At 44.0% G+C, this 17,582-nt stretch overlaps 1 protein-coding gene and 1 pseudogene across 1 annotated transcript; one reads left to right on the forward strand and one right to left on the reverse strand.

The window, feature by feature from the left end:
- Positions 1 to 543: 543 nt before the first annotated feature.
- Positions 544 to 3,615, reverse strand: LOC139396804 (calpain-9-like). The gene is made up of 7 exons (XM_071143722.1): positions 3,525 to 3,615; positions 3,212 to 3,276; positions 1,843 to 1,911; positions 1,629 to 1,707; positions 1,278 to 1,394; positions 1,054 to 1,112; positions 544 to 921 (listed from the first exon to the last, which is right to left on the reverse strand). Exons 2-7 carry the CDS (start codon positions 3,215 to 3,217, stop codon positions 895 to 897), a joined length of 357 nt encoding a protein of 118 aa, XP_070999823.1. The 5' UTR covers positions 3,218 to 3,276; positions 3,525 to 3,615; the 3' UTR covers positions 544 to 894.
- Positions 3,616 to 9,520: 5,905 nt separating this feature from the next.
- Positions 9,521 to 11,474, forward strand: LOC139396805 (UPF0575 protein C19orf67 homolog; annotated as a pseudogene).
- Positions 11,475 to 17,582: the final 6,108 nt, after the last annotated feature.

The raw sequence follows: 17,582 nt of genomic DNA on the forward strand, positions 1-17,582 counted from the left end.
TTTGCATCACAAATAACGCGTAGACTATAGAGAAGGAGCGATTACTACCGCTAGTATACTTTTGCACTTGCCTTTAATCAAAGCCACATTGTCAAATCGCTACAGCTCTGAAGTTCACAAGCAATGTTATTAAATTCTAAATGTTGGCTAGGTATTTCAACTCTGGCAAGCGTGAATGTCTGACTGAAAATATTTCAGGCTGCTTTGAGCCACTGCTCCTTGCAGCTACATTAAATAACACAATTGTTTTCTTGAGACAGCGTGGTATCGACAATCCTCAACACCAAGTGAAGAATCTTGCAGCGTGTGATATCAGAGCCCAAAATCAATATCGACTCATTGGAGATCCACCATAAATATTTGCTCATTTAAGTAGGGCAATTTGTTTAATTTCTTCTTAGCATGCTGAGAAAGGATTCTACATTTGAATATTTATGGACAAATCTAAAGCTCAGACACAGACAGCAGATATTACATTACAATATAATTTTTATTTAGTTTAATCCCAAACTGAGAAATCAACTGAAACGGTGTGTCAACATGAAACTTTAAAAACTTGATCAGTGCATTATTTATTATTGGAGCATCTCCGTAAACAGAATTGAACACAAATCCCCCTGATTGTCAAATACAAGAGGCATAACTTCCAAACTGTGGCACAAGTATGTTGGTTTCGTTTTAAAACAAAATGTCTCTATTGAGTGAATTCAAGAGAGACAAAGGCATACAACGTTAAAACATAACTATATAGCGTATGTTTTATGCATGAATTATAACTAGTGTATCCGCTAACCGCGTTCCCAGCGGGAACGACTCGATATTAGTGTATTTGCAAAGCAACACATATTGCACCCCAAGCCCGTTATTTTACTTTGTTCTTCCACTGGATCCTCTTCAGACGTTCATGGAAAGAAGGAGGAACTGAAAAGACAAAAGTTATTTCATAATCAAAAGCAAATCATGTCTTGGTGGAAACATCACACCGGATGGAATTTTACAGTGGAAACATATTATACAAAATGTAATGTTCATATTATACAATGTTTATTATACCTGCAGTATGTTCATGTTGACCTGACCTGTCTTGCTTTGGTCCAATGCTTGGAAAACCCCTGGGGGAGGACAAATATATATATTTTTGTCAACAACCAATATAACATTGGGTATGTCCAACAACTCCAAAGCACTAAACATGTTGAGTGTTTACTTGTTCCATGAAAATGCAAGTTATTTGAGCAGATATATCCCATAAGGTGGTACAGTCCCTTGGTACTCACTGAACATATTTTCCAGGCGGACGATGCAGGTGAGGTAGTCATCAAAGTCGATGTCATAGTTCTCGTCAGCGAACCTCAAGCCAAGCAGCTGGAGGAGCTTAGTGTTCAGATGCATGCCTTGGATGGTGAAGACAGAATGTTACTAGTTAGGCTCTGATTCACACCTAAAGTCACACTTTTGTCTTTCTGCCCCCCCTGAAATGTCTTCTTGAGAAAGTGTGGGAGTACTCACAGAGAAAGAGACCTTCAAGATCAAAAGACAGGATTCAACACTAGCATTCTACCATTGAGATATGACCTTCTATGCAGGCATTCTGTGCTAACCCCATGTACCACGCTGTAGTCTCTCACCTGCTGCTTTCAGAGCTATGCGGAGCTCATAGGAGGACATCTTCCCTGACCGGTCCGTGTCATAAGAAATGAAGAGCATCTGCAACCAACGCCATAGACATCGTTATCACCTCAACTCCACACACGTTCAATATTAAATTGACGTCATAGGCTATTGTATAACAATGTATATGATATTGTAACTGACAGCAACATGTTGTCATGCTGTACTTACAATCCATTTCTTCATCTTTTCCCAGAAGACCTTGAACTCCTGAAACTCAAGCTGCCCTGAATTGTCAACCTGGATTGATCTGTCAAGGCAAATAACGTACATGACCAAAAGTATGCTCGTCAAACATCTCATTCCAAAATCATGGGCATTAATATTGAGTTGGTCCCCAATTTGCTACTCTAACTCTTCTGGAAAAGCTTTCCACTAGATGTTGGAACATTACTGCGGGAACTTGCTTCCATTCATCTACAAGAGCATTAATGAGGTCGGGAACTGATGTTGGCCGATTAGTCCTGGCTCGCAGTCGGCGTTCCAATTCATCCCAAAGGTGTTCGATGGGGTTGAAGTCAGGGTTCTGTGCAGACCAGTCAAGTTCTTCCACACGATTGACAAAACATTTCTGTATGGACCTCGCTTTGTGCACAGGGGCCTTGTCATGCTGAAACAGGAAAGGTCCTTCCCCAAACTGTTGCCACAAAGTTGGAAACACAGAATTGTCTAAAATGTCATTGTAAGTTGTAGTGTTAAGATTTGCCTTCACTGGAACTAAGAGGCCTAGCCCGAACCATGAAAAACAGCCCCAGACCATTATTCCTCTTCCACCAAGCTTTACAGTTGGCACTATGCATTACATGAGGTAGTGTTCTCCTGGCACCTGCCAAACCCAGATTCATCCATCAGACTGCCAGATGGTGAAGTGTGAATTCATCACTCTAGAAAACACGTTTCCACTGCTCCAGAGTCCAATGGTGGTGAGCTTACATCACTTCAGCTGAAGCTTGGTATTGCGCATGGTGATCTTTGGCTTGTGTTTGGCTGCTCGGCCATGGAAATTAATTTCATGAAACTCCAGACGAACAGTTTTTGTACTGACGTTGCTTCCGGGGGCAGTTTGGAACTCAGAAGTGAGTGTTGCAACAGAGGACAGACCATTTTTTACGCGCTTCAGCACTCGGCGGGTCCCATTCTGTGAGCTTGTGTGGCCTACCACTTCCGAGCTGAGACGTTGTTGCTCCTAGACGTTTCCACTTCACAATAACAGCACTTACAGTTGACCAAGGCAGGTCTAGCAGGGCAGAAATTTGACGAACTGACTTGTTGGAAAGGTGGTATCCTATGACAGTGCCATGTTGAGTCACTGAACTCTTCAGTAAAGCCATTCTACTTCCAATGTTTGTCTATGGAGATTGCATGACTGTGTGCTTTATTTTATGCACCTGTCCGCAACAGTGTGTCTGAAAAAGCTAAATCCCCTAATTTGAAGGAGTGTCCACATACTTTGTATATATAGTGTACATTGTAAAAGCATGAATCCAGTAATGTATTTTCTAAAGCCTCATTATAGGCATTTAGGAGAGGTGAAGGATACATCCATCAGGTTGATGATGCTGTGGCAGGTGTTGAGACTCAGACCGTCAAACTTGATCTCTCTCCCTGAAGGAAAAGAGAGGAACATCATAACAAATTCCTGAAATAGCCATGACCATATTATAGGATCTGTAATCCATGAAATTATAACCTCACAGACCCAGAGTGTGCAAGTCATTTATCTTTAAAGAGTCAAGAGTCAAACAATGTGCGTGTGGATGTGTATTCAAGTGGCATTCGTTGAATTGCTCTTTATGCTAACGTCTGAGTTGTAATAACACACAATGGATGGAACTTTTAAGAGGGCTGCTTACTCCTGCTAAGTACTCCATTCAACACCTGCTGAAGCTCCCTGGCAGAGATGGCCTGGTCCTAAGGAGAAGACACAATAGACAAAATATGATATTCTGGCTATGACCAATGAGTGGCGCACACGTTTCAAAGTTTATTCGCCACAGGACACAACAGGTGCAAAACAGTACAGTGAAATGTTGTACATTGAGACCTCTTTCAGGTCAGTGCCAGTACCTTTTTCAATGTGTAGGGATACTGGAGTGGTTGAGGTGGGTTTATACATAAAAAGTGACTGGTTGTAGGATATACAGTGCCTTGCGAAAGTATTCGGCCCCCTTGAACTTTGCGACCTTTTGCCACATTTCAGGCTTCAAACATAAAGATATAAAACTGTATTTTTTTGTGAAGAATCAACAACAAGTGGGACACAATCATGAAGTGGAACAACATTTATTGGATATTTCAAACTTTTTTAACAAATCAAAAACTTAAAAATTGGGCGTGCAAAATTATTCAGCCCCTTTACTTTCAGTGCAGCAAACTCTCTCCAGAAGTTCAGTGAGGATCTCTGAATGATCCAATGTTGACCTAAATGACTAATGATGATAAATACAATCCACCTGTGTGTAATCAAGTCTCCGTATAAATGCACCTGCACTGTGATAGTCTCAGAGGTCCGTTAAAAGCGCAGAGAGCATCATGAAGAACAAGGAACACACCAGGCAGGTCCGAGATACTGTTGTGAAGAAGTTTAAAGCCGGATTTGGATACAAAAAACATTTCCCAAGCTTTAAACATCCCAAGGAGCACTGTGCAAGTGATAATATTGAAATGGAAGGAGTATCAGACCATTGCAAATCTACCAAGACCTGGCCGTCCCTCTAAACTTTCAGCTCATACAAGAAGAAGACTGATCAGAGATGCAGCCAAGAGGCCCATGATCACTCTGGATGAACTGCAGAGATCTACAGCTGAGGTGGGAGACTCTGTCCATAGGACAACAATCAGTCGTATATTGCACAAATCTGGCCTTTATGGAAGAGTGGCAAGAAGAAAGCCATTTCTTAAAGATATCCATAAAAAGTGTCGGTTAAAGTTTGCCACAAGCCACCTGGGAGACACACCAAACGTGGAAGAAGGTGCTCTGGTCAGATGAAACCAAAATTGAACTTTTTGGCAACAATGCAAAACGTTATGTGTGGCGTAAAAGCAACACACCATCCCCACTGTCAAACATGGTGGTGGCAGCATCATGGTTTGGGCCTGCTTTTCTTCAGCAGGGACAGGGAAGATGGTTAAAATTGATGGGAAGATGGATGGAGCCAAATACAGGACCATTCTGGAAGAAAACCTGATGGAGTCTGCAAAAGACCTGAGACTGGGACGGAGATTTGTCTTCCAACAAGACAATGATCCAAAACATAAAGCAAAATCTACAATGGAATGGTTCAAAAATAAACATATCCAGGTGTTAGAATGGCCAAGTCAAAGTCCAGACCTGAATCCAATCGAGAATCTGTGGAAAGAACTGAAAACTGCTGTTCACAAATGCTCTCCATCCAACCTCACTGAGCTCGAGCTGTTTTGCAAGGAGGAATGGGAAAAAATTTCAGTCTCTCGATGTGCAAAACTGATAGAGACATACCCCAAGCGACTTACAGCTGTAATCACAGCAAAAGGTGGCACAACAAAGTATTAACTTAAGGGGGCTGAATCATTTTGCACGCCCAATTTTTCAGTTTTTGATTTGTTAAAAAAGTTTGAAATATCCAATAAATGTCGTTCCACTTCATGATTGTGTCCCACTTGTTGTTGATTCTTCACAAAAAAAATACAGTTTTATATCTTTATGTTTGAAGCCTGAAATGTGGCAAAAGGTCGCAAAGTTCAAGGGGGCCGAATACTTTTGCAAGGCACTATATATGTCGATTCTTCACAAAAAAAATACAGCCCGGGATAAAAACCTGTCTGGTCAGGGTAGGGTGTATGATGTCAGAAATATATGTTTTCAATCGGTTTGCCAATATCTTTGTCAACACCTTGTTTTCTATGGGGAGTAACGACACGGGGCGATAAGACGACATCTCCATGGAATCTCTATCTTTTTCCAAGATCAGTGCTATTGTAGCCCCATACAGTGTTTGCGGGAGTTTGGCATTTTCTTTGGATTGTTTAAACATTCGCAACATAAGCAGAGAGCTAGACAGGCGCAGTACTTCTTATAGAATTCTATTACATATCCATCGGGCCCTGGGGCATTGCTGTTTGAAATGTGTGCTATCTCTGTGTTAATCGCCTCTAAAGTTATCCCAGCATCAAGTGCAGCAGCTGCCCCCCTGTCTAGTTTAGGAAGTTCACATTCAGCGAGAAAGCGTTCCATAGTTTGTGGATCAGTAGCATCGCATTTTGATTGGTATAGCTCTGAGTAAAACTGCGCAAAGCATTTATTAATATCCTGCGTATCTGTTACTATTTTACCCTTCTTGTCTTTTATTTTGTGAATAGCTCTAGATGCCTGTACATGCCTTAGCTGTCTTGCTAATAATTTATGTGGTTTGTCACCCAGTTCAAAATAACTTTGTTGCGTTCTAGCAAGTAAAGAGCCCACCCGCTTCGAAAGGATGGTATTGTATTCATATTTTAACTTTGTGATCTTCTCAAGGGCTGTATACGAGGAATTCGTCCTAAAAACGTTCTCCTGTTCCCCTAACTGTCTTTCAATTTCTCTCAGCCTAGTATTGGCGCGTTTCTTCCTCTCTGATGTATAAGAAATAATGTAACCTCTAATCACAGCCTTTAGAGATTCCCAAAGGGTGGAGTTGTCAACATCAAATCAAATCAAATATAATTTGTCACATACACATGGTTAGCAGATGTTAATGCGAGTGTAGCGAAATGCTTGTGCTCCTAGTTCCGACAATGCAGTAATAACCAACAAGTAATCTAACTAACAATTCCAAAACTACTGTCTTATACACACAAGTGTAAGGAGATAAAGAATATGTACATAAAGATATATGAATGAGTGATGGTACAGAGCGGCGTAGGCAAGATACAGTAGATGGTATCGAGTACAGTATATACATATGAGATGAGTATGTAAACAAAGTGGCGTAGTTAAAGTGGCTAGTGATACATGTATTACATAAAGATGCCGTAGATGATATAGAGTACAGTATATACGTATACATATGAGATGAATAATGTAGGGTATGTAAACATTATATGAGGTAGCATTGTTTAAAGTGGCTAGTGATATATTTACATCATTTCCCATCAATTCCCATTATTAAAGTGGCTGGAGTTGAGTCAGTGTGTTGGCAGCAGCCACTCAATGTTAGTGGTGGCTGTTTGAACAGTCTGATGGCCTTGAGATAGAAGCTGTTTTTCAGTCTCTCGGTCCCAGCTTTGATGCACCTGTACTGACCTCGCCTTCTGGATGATAGCGGGGTGAACAGGCAGTGGCTCGGGTGGTTGTTGTCCTTGAAGATCTTTATGGCCTTCCTGTAACATCGGGTGGTGTAGGTGTCCTGGAGGGCAGGTAGTTTGCACCCGGTGATGCGTTGTGCAGACCTCACTACCCTCTGGAGAGCCTTACGGTTGTGGGCGGAGCAGTTGCCGTACCAGGCGGTGATACAGCCCGCCAGGATGCTCAGGATTGTGCATCTGTAGAAGTTTGTGAGTGCTTTTGGTGACAAGCCGAATTTCTTCAGCCTCCTGAGGTTGAAGAGGCGCTGCTGCGCCTTCTTCACGATGCTGTCTGTGTGGGTGGACCAATTCAGTTTGTCTGTGATGTGTATGCCGAGGAACTTAAAACTTGCTACCCTCTCCACTACTGTTCCATCGATGTGGATAGGGGGGTGTTCCCTCTGCTGTTTCCTGAAGTCCACAATCATCTCCTTAGTTTTGTTGACGTTGAGTGTGAGGTTATTTTCCTGACACCACACTCCGAGGGCCCTCACCTCCTCCCTGTAGGCCGTCTCGTCGTTGTTGGTAATCAAGCCTACCACTGTTGTGTCGTCCGCAAACTTGATGATTGAGTTGGAGGCGTGCATGGCCACGCAGTCGTGGGTGAACAGGGAGTACAGGAGAGGGCTCAGAACGCACCCTTGTGGGGCCCCAGTGTTGAGGATCAGCGGGGTGGAGATGTTGTTGCCTACCCTCACCACCTGGGGGCGGCCCGTCAGGAAGTCCAGTACCCAGTTGCACAGGGCGGGGTCGAGACCCAGGGTCTCGAGCTTGATGACGAGCTTGGAGGGTACTATGGTGTTAAATGCCGAGCTGTAGTCGATGAACAGCATTCTCACATAGGTATTCCTCTTGTCCAGGTGGGTTAGGGCAGTGTGCAGTGTGGTTGAGATTGCATCATCTGTGGGCCTATTTGGGCGGTAAGCAAATTGGAGTGGGTCTAGGGTGTCAGGTAGGGTGTCGTTAGTTCCGAGGAAAAGGCAATCTGCTCCTTCAAATACTGACAAAAAGCTTCATCTTTCAACAGGTATGCGTCTAAGCGCCACGGTCGCCGACCTGTCGACATATTGTCGAGTTTCAGCACCATGGACAGAGGAGAGTGGTCCGTAATTAGAATAGGGTGATAGGTAACCGACTCAGCTGCTGAAATTAGTTTGGAGTCCAACAAAAAATAGTCAATTCTGGAATATGATTTATGAACTGATGAAAAGAAAGAATAATCCCTGTCTGTTGGGTGCGTCAGTCTCCAAATATTTACATTGTTAAGGTTCGTCATCAATGTCCTCAATGTGTTTAGACAGACACTGGCATTTGATTGTTGAAGTGACCTTGATAGCTGTTTATCTAAAAGATGATCTAACGTACAGTTAAAGTCCCCTCCAACAATAACACTTGTATCCGACATATTTGGTATGTCCTTAAATACCCTTTGAAAAAATAATGGATCATCAAAGTTGGGTCCATATAAATTGACCAAGGTTACTGGTTTCGAATTCAGTGTACCAGCCACAATAATATACCGACCATTAGGATCTGAAATCGAGGATGAGTAAACAAAAGGAATGTTTTTCCTTATCAGGATTGCTACCCCTCTCGCTTTGCATCAAAGTTAGACTGGTATATCTGACCGATCCAGCCGACTCGTAGCTTGGCCTGAGCGGAGCGTTGAATATGAGTTTCTTGAAGAAACACTATGTCAGCACCCAGTGATTTAAGATGAGAGAGAACCTTAGCTCGTTTCACCACATGCCCCAAGCCATTACAGTTCCAGCTGACTATCTTCATTCCACCTGGTCTACTCTGTGCTCTGTCACTATGTGGCATTTCTTATTTTAGAGCCAATTGTTGCTGTCATACAAAACCCAGAAGAAAAACGTCCCGCCGTGCGGGAGCTTGTCATGCCAACTGTATTAATAAACGTGAACATAAAACACAGACCCCATCCCCCCCTCCCGTCCCTTTACTGAGTGACTTCCCCAAACAAAGCTCTCCTTGGCTAAACATACAGCATGAACTAACTCGTCGTCTATTAATGCTCCGCATATAAACTAATATTAAATAACACTTAACTCTCACGTTAGGGGGTGAGTGGCACTAAAACATGATATGTTAAACAATGCTATATTAGCCACAACATCTCACCTATCATATAAGTCCCCATTTCTGATCTTCTAATCTAAAAGACATAGGCCGGAAATTCAAACACATTCCTGGCCTGTATTTGGCCATTCAGCCGGCTGACACAGCCGTCCTGTATCCTCAGCCAGGGAGCTTGCTTGTCAAGAACAGATCAGCCTTTTTTGGGTTGTCAAACGTACGTGTTGATCCTTCGACTGTCACCTTAAACCGGGCTGGGAAGAGGAATCCATATCGGATGTTGGCCGCCCTGCATTTGTTGCGTACCTCATCATACTCTTTCCGTTGGTTGCTCACCTCCAAGGTAAGATCTGGGTAGAAAGACACCCTGGCTCTGTTGTAGTTAAGGGGGAACTTTTGACTAGCCAGCTTGAGGATGAGATCCCTGGTCTGGGGATAGTGCAGCCGTACAATGAATGGCCTTGGTGGCCCGCCCTTGGCCGGCGTCGTTGAGATCTGTGTACGCGGTCGATCAGGGTGGCCGTTTTGAAGTGTTCACTCCCCAGCAGGGCCGGTATCAGCTCCGAGACAAATTCAGTGGATTTTCCCTTTCTCAGTGTTCTCCTGGATCCCACATATTCGGATGTTCTGGCGTCTTTAGTGCGACTCGAGCATTTCCATTCGGGCTTTCAGGGTTTTGTTGTCATTTTTGAACGTCACGCACTGTTTCTCTATGTCCTGTAGCCTGGCCTCGTGATCGACTGTCGTCTGCTCAACCTCATGCACCCTTCCCTTAGTTGCCTTCACAGATTCGGCCAAAGTCCCAATACTCTTTGCGATATCAGCCAACCTTGTGTCCACCTTCTTGCTTAGTGAGTTTATGGCAGCCAGCATGTCACTTTGAGTAGGGTCTGTGGGGAACTAGCCTCTTCAGCTAACTCCTCGTGGGTCGGCGACGTTGGAATTGGTTCGTTGTTTATCTCATTGAAATGATCTTGTTTAGCGCACCCTTTTTTGGTGCCTTTTCCCTTTGTCATATTTGTTTGAAGTTATAGGTCGTGAGAGGTTAAGATAAATACTAATTTGTTTCAAAATAGAGCGGAGCTCTAGCAAAGCACGTCTACTCCATAGCACGCTCTCTAGCGCCCCACGGAGTCCTTTCAAAAGCAATCTCTTAGTTCTAGTCTGAAATGATACCATATAACCTAATCACTACATAGTGCACTTCTTTTAATCAGAGCCCTATGTGGGCTATATAGAGAATAGGGGGCCATTTGAGAGACAGTCCCAGTGTTCCCTGGACTGGAGATCCTGAGCAGAGCTATCACTGGCAGGAGGACCACATAGGACATGTTTTCCAGGTCCTCTATGGTCACATTCATAGAAAGAAATACAACAACTTTAAGTGACAGCATTTCCTCCCCCTCTCTCCATTCCAGTGTCTCCCACTTCTACATTGGCAAGTGTCAGACAGTGTGGGGCTGTCCATATACAGGTACTGCTGTCTAGCTCCGTACCTGGCTGGGGTCCACACTGGCCTGTACAAACGCATGCGCTGGAATGTGGAGAGACCCAGAGAGAGCCTGCAGCAGGAAACGGATGGCGAGATGGAGGGACATCCAGAGGAGGACAAGCCAGTGGCAGGGAAAGAGAGAGCCACCAACACAGAGTAGTGAGTGAGAGAGAGCGAGGGGGAGGTAGAGAAAGGGTTAAAGTAAGGCACAACATGCCAATAAACGATAATTGTAAAATTAGTGGCAAGAAATATTTGGGACTCTTTTGAACTGAGATGTTCGATGACAATGTGCATTTCGAAATTCAGGCCTAAGAACAGTCGGATCAGATGGCATCTCTCACTGCCTGTGTGACTGCCTGTGTGACTGTGTGTGTGTTTCTCGTGCAGCTACTTCCTGTGCTACGAGGACGTCCCTGAGGAGCCTGCTGAGGGGGGCGATGGAGAGGGAAAAGGGGAGACGGTTGCTATAGGCAATATGGTCAAAGTGTGGTCAATCGGTCTGTGGATCCAAACGTATCCTGACCCCGTGAGAGACCACATCTACGACTGGTAAAAGGTCACACTCAGATCACTTCACAACACTCATCTTTGACTTGTTTATAGAATACTTAAGAGTAAGCACCATGTTAATATAACTCACACTGTGTGTGTGCCTGAGTGTGTGTTTGTGCATCTCTATGCGAATGTGTGTGTTCGTGTTCGTTCCAGGGTGCTGTTCTGGGTTCCGCAGGCTAGGTACCACAGGCTGTTGTGTCTGGGAGGAGAGGAGCCCTCTGCTTGCAATGCTACTCACTGCCTGCTGGGGGCTTTGTTTTCTCAACAGACCCCAGTGGAAGACCCCAGTCGTGAAACAGAGACAAGCCACTGTTCTGGTACTGCCTTTGGCCATAACATGTTCTCATTGATTTAATAAAGGATTTAACATGACTTGTTGTTAGCTTTACGTTGTGTTATGTTCGGCTAATGTTTTCAAATCTAAGTAACTATTGGGAAGGACTTTAAGGACTGAACATTGACATAGGACTGACATAAGGACTGGACACTGACATAGGACTGGACACTGACATAGGACTGACATAAGGACTGGACACTGACATAGGACTGACATAAGGACTGGACACTGACAAAGCTCTGGTTCCTACTAGCCAGTCATCCATGACAAATATTTTCCTTATAGTTCCTTACATATTGTATAAAAACAAATATAATTTATAAAGACAGCGGGTTTTATTACCAGTTCCCTACCAGCTAGTGACAGATTTGAACTGTATCTGATGTTGTCTATTCATATTCAAGGTTTTATTGAGCGTGTGTTACTATATTCTGTGGTTGTTGGAAATCATTTTGTATGATCAGAATAAAACAATTGACTTGCCATTAATTTGCACAGGAGTGTTATTTTGTGAAAGAAAACAATTTATTGAAAATAAAATTATTGTGTAAATATTTTAATAACATGGGGTCTCAGTACTGTACTTACATTGTAAATTATTTGTTTGTAAACAATGGAGTAATACAACATTACAGTTTGCCATGTGGTTAAGATTTCCTTTATTGATAATATTTCACGTTTGCAGTGCTGTTCTATCATGCAAAATAGCCTACTGTGACAACTAGGTAGTTCAGAATGAAGACCTTTCTGTTCCTGAATCATTTCTAGTCCTGTCCTTGCCCCATGTATTTTTTTGATCACTTGAACCATTTAGTTGTGACATCACAATGTCTTATGTTTGCCAAAGATTCTAAAGTTCTAAATTTGAGCATTCTATACTTCTATATACACATGTATTCTGAATTCAGACTGCTATAATACAGCACTCGTGTTGGTTGCATTGCTCGATTGTTTAGTTCTTATTTTGGATTTAGTTCTAGTACAGTTTTGAAGTTTTTAGTTGAGTTTTCTGTAAATAAATATTTTCTAGTTTACTGGTCTCCTGGGGATAACTTGGAGCAAATATGGATGACTCGACATCCATCCAAGGGTCTTCTTGGGTCCATTGTTACCTTGATGAGCTGGTAAGTTTGCCATTAATTATACAATTGCTCTCATGTGTTTAAGCATCTACTTTGATGTTCTGCTTTAGTATTTAATAGGTTTTGTATCCACCACATCCATGATAAATCTGATATCCTGAACAAAATGACATTGTCATGGCCATAAAATAAAATGTCCTGTGTGATTCCACTGCTAATATTAAACTCCTACTGTGTGTACAGATGCTGAAGGTGAAGGATCGCCAGAGACTTGAGGAAGAGATCGAGCAGGAAGTTCATAGAGAGCTGAGCGTGACACCAAGCCAATGTCACCAGTCTCCAGGAGAGGTATACTCATACTTTTCCATTCCCTAAACTATAGTACACCATTGCTATATACTACACCATTGCTATCACCCACATAGACTGTTTATTTACCTGTTATTGCACCTTTAGTTCACAAAGGAACAGTATGAACTAATGTCTTCTTCCTCTCTTCCATCTCAAGGTAACCATGGAGGGGCAGCAGCTCCTGACTGACAAGGCCAAGCCATTGGTTCCTTCCCATGAGCCTCTTGGTTCTGTAGCTCTGATGAGTGGCGACACAGCAGATATTCTCTCAGAGAAACAGGCACACCCTGAGATCAGGTCAGATGAGAAGCTCCAGGTGGAGTTCCTCAGCCAGACCCAGGTGGAGATTCCACAAGAGGTCAGGGAGGTCATGGACAGCCTGCTGGACAAGGTGGCAGATGGAGAAGCCCAGGAGAAGAATGCTGAGGTCCTCATGGCAAACCTGAACCCCTATCCTCCCTCATCCTCAGAAGTTTATGTCATACGGGACCTGGACAGCCAGGTAGACAAGGTAAGACTGGATCCTTTATTTGTGAACTGTTGTTGTATACTACACTGTTAAAATAGGGATCCAAACGGGTTCTTTGGCTGTCCCCATAAGATAACCCTTTTTAGTTCCAGGTAGAACCTTTTTCGGTTCCATATACAATCCTCTGTAGAAAGGGTTTTACCAGGCCTCCCGGGTGGCGCAGTGGCTGTACTGCAGCTCCAGCTGTGCCACCAGAGACCCTGGGTTCGCACCCAGGCTCTGTCGTAACCGGCCGCGACCGGGCGGTCCGTGGGGCGATGCACAATTGGCCTAGCGTCGTCCGGGTGAGGGAGGGCTTGGCCGGTAGGGATATCCTTGTCTCATCGCGCACCAGCGCCCGGCCCGCCACTCCTGTGGAGAAAAAAATTGGTAAAATTCAACCACAAAAAATAACCCAAAAAGGGTTTTTGGGGACAGCAGAGGGACACCCTTTAAGGTTCTAGATAACGCCTTTTTTTTTCTAAGTGACTGTAATAAGTAATAAGTAATAATGTAATATAAATGTAATAAGAAATACACTACAAGACGTGATAGGTAGTAAAGTATTGCAATGCCTCTCTTTCTCTTCTATGTGAAGGAAAAGAAGGTTGAGTCCCTTGACCTTAGCACATGTCCCATACTCCAAACGGCCCTCACAGACACTGAGACCGTAATGAAGACTGCATACAAGATCATGCCGAAGAAGATTGTGGTACTTGTTTCCACCATCAAGCATATCATCACCCAGGTGCTTCTTCAAGTAGATCCCCAAGCCTTTCAGGGGGGAGTGTATTTGGAGACACCTGCTATCATCAACGACACCCAAGCTCTTCTGTGGTCTATTCCCTGGGTCGAGGTCACTGAGGAGGAGGAGCTGTTGAACGGTCAGCAGTCCATTGATGCTTATGAGGTGGCTAAGACTGTCATCAACAACCTTGAGCAAGTGCTAGGCCCGAAACCTGTGCTGGCGAGAGCACTGGGAATCGGGTCACACATCTTGACAAGGTACATTGTTCATCTCGTAGGTCTATGCATTGCTAAGACAGTGCCCGTTGTTTATGCTGCCAATGAAGAGGAGAGACGTATTAGTCAGGATATGGTGAACATCTGTCCTCTACCTGCTCGATTGATCATTAGTGGAGAACTATTCAGTGACTTCGTAGTGAAGTTTATTCTAAAACTTCATCCAATGAACGGACGCGGTACTAAACAGCTTGACCAACAGGCTCTGCTCTTACTGGTCGTTAAAATGGCCTCGGTTGCTTTTAACATCTTGAGGAAGATTCCAGGTATATCTGTGGATGAAAATCTGTGCCCCCCCTTATGCAACATGAGAAAGACAGTGTTGCACATGCAGAGTGCCATGATACATCAGTTTGGCACGACAATCAAGATAAAAAAACTGGTTGCCATGAAGGACACGGTGATCATCTCCACCATCCCCAGCGCTATCTGTGAGGGGATCCTGATGGTGTACAAGGGCATCAGTGACACCTATCCGCTTCAAGTCCTCGGCCCACGGTGTCCAATAGCTAGGAGCTGCGAAGAGGCTATGGAGAGCAAACTCTTTGCAGTAGCCCTACCCGAGGACCTTAGGAAGACCATCTACGATCACTACGGGTCCCGGGTCGGGAAACTGGCACTGTTCCTGAAGGCTTTCCCCCTGAATGACCGCATCAAGTTGGAATACATCCGTCGTGTTTCTCTGCCTCGTTCCTCCAACAGAGATGTAGTCTGGATTGACCCCAAATACTTTGTTGGGGACGACGATGAAGAGGTTGTGACATCAAGCAACACAATGCCTGATAATCCTCTTGCTCTCGACGTCAGTCAGGCTGCCTTTTTGAAGCAGTTCCCACAGACTGATGTTTTCGAGGTAACCACAAAGGACTGTGGAAAGCCTGTGCAAGAACCGGCTCGGACGGAGACCGAGAGGAACAAACCAAAGATGACAAACCTTGATATTGTTCCTGTTATTCTTGTCAGGAAAGTCTTTGACTCTGTTTTTGCAGATTCATGTACAATCAAGCAGCAATACGGTTCATGGGAAGACGTCTCACTTTGCAATGATATGGTAGGGCACCTACATATCCAGGTTCAGAAAGAGGCATTGAAATACCAAAACCAAAGACTGTTCTTACGCACTCTGAGGAAGCTCAACGATGAGCCGGACAAGATGGCCAAATTCTTAGAAGACGTCTCATTCTCTATCAAGAGCAAGTACTTCAGGACTTTCCATGACTGGCCAATGGTTAAAGCCCAGATATACCCAGAAATACAGTCTCTGCTAGTCTGCGATATCATGGTCAGAGAGATCATGGCTCACCTGAGGCCTACCTTGACCTTCGCCAAGGACACCAAGAAGGGTGATGACCGGCCATACTGCATCAACATCCCGGTCAAGAGAGAGACCAAAACCCCGGATGATACAGGTAGAACAATGCTACTGTTGGTGTTGTACATTCAGAATCAGGCCTAGTCTCTTGTAAATGACTGGTATTCCACAATGTTCTTTCATTCACAATTTCACAACAAAATCCGATGTAGTCAACTGCTACAGTAACAGTCAGCTACCCAGTTGGACAATAATTTGAACTCCTCCCTTCCGCTCAAATGTACTATCTTGTCACATTTCCATTCCCCCTAGACAAGACCAAGCTGGAGCTTTGCATTGAGAAAGCCAGCGCTGACAGAATGAAGAAGCTCCTCACCCCACTTGAGAAGGTAAGCTACACTGTTTTCTGTATTGTCTCATTGATAATATCAGTCCATTTGAATGTTGTCTGTTCCGTACTGAGCTGGAGCTTCAGCATTGAAAGGTTGCTGATGGTGATGGCTTCCTGAGGTTTGTTTCCACTACAGGAGGGGAGGAGGGCTAATAATTATGTTTGGAATGGAGTAACTGGAATGGCATCAAACACATGGAAACTGTGTGTTTGATGTGTTCGATACCATTCCATTGATACCATTCCAGCCATTACTATGAGCCCGTCCTCCCCAATTAAGGTGCCTGTAGTTTCCACTCACCAACTATGTTTGTTCACAGGAACCCGAACCCTTCTGGAAGACGGGATCGATGGCAATGATGAAGGAGGAAAATAATAAAAAGAAGCAGGTGAAGAAGAGGGGTTGCGGCTGGTTCTGGGGTGGGTTTGGCCGTAAGAAAAAAACAGCGAAAGAATTCCCACAGACCGTTGTTTTCGAATCAACCACAAAGGACTGTGGAAAGCCTGTGCAAGAACAGACTCAGACGGAGACTGAGAGGAACAAACCAAAGGTGACAAACCTTGATATTGTTCCTGTTATTCTTGTCAGGAAAGCCTTTGACTCTGTCTTCCCAGTTTCATGTGCAATCAAGCAGCAATACGGTTCATGGGAAGCTGTCCCACTTTGCAAAGTTATGGTAGAGCACATACATATCCAGGTTCAGAAAGAGGCATTGAAATACCAAAACCAAAGACTGTTCTTACGCACTCTGAGGAAGCTCAACGATGAGCCGGACAAGATGGCCAAATTCTTAGAAGACGTCTCACTCTCTATCAGGAGCAATTACCTCAGGACTTTCCATGAGTGGCCAATGGTTAAAGCCCAGCTATACCCAGAAATACAGTCTCTGCTGGTCTGCGATATCATGGTCAGAGAGATCATGGCTCACCTGAGGCCTACCGTGACCTTCGCCAAGGACACCAAGAAGGGTGATGACCGGCCATACTGCATCAACATCCCGGTCAAGAGAGAGACCAGAACCTCTGTTGATACAGGTAGAACAATGCTACTGTTGGTGTTGTACATTCAGAATCAGGCCTAGTCTCTTGTAAATGACTTGTATTCTACAATGTTCTTTCATTCACAATTTCACGACAGAATCCGATGTAGAGTAAACAGCTTCATGTAACAGTCAACTAACCAGTTGGACAATAACAATTTGAACTCCTCCCTTATGTTCAAATGTCCTATCTTGTCACATTTCCATTTCTTGTAGAAAAGACCAAGCTGGAGCTTTGCATTGAGAAAGCCAGCGCTGACAGAATGAAGGAACTCCTCACCCCACTTGAGAAGGTAAGCTACACTGTTTTCTGTATTGTCTCATTGATAATATCAGTCCATTTGAATGTTGTCTGTTCCGTACTGAGCTGGAGCTTCAGCATTGAATGGTTGCTGATGGTGATGGCTTCCTGAGGTTTG

This window comes from Oncorhynchus clarkii, unplaced genomic scaffold (assembly GCF_045791955.1).
Source record: "Oncorhynchus clarkii lewisi isolate Uvic-CL-2024 unplaced genomic scaffold, UVic_Ocla_1.0 unplaced_contig_4710_pilon_pilon, whole genome shotgun sequence".
NCBI lineage: Eukaryota > Metazoa > Chordata > Actinopteri > Salmoniformes > Salmonidae > Oncorhynchus > Oncorhynchus clarkii.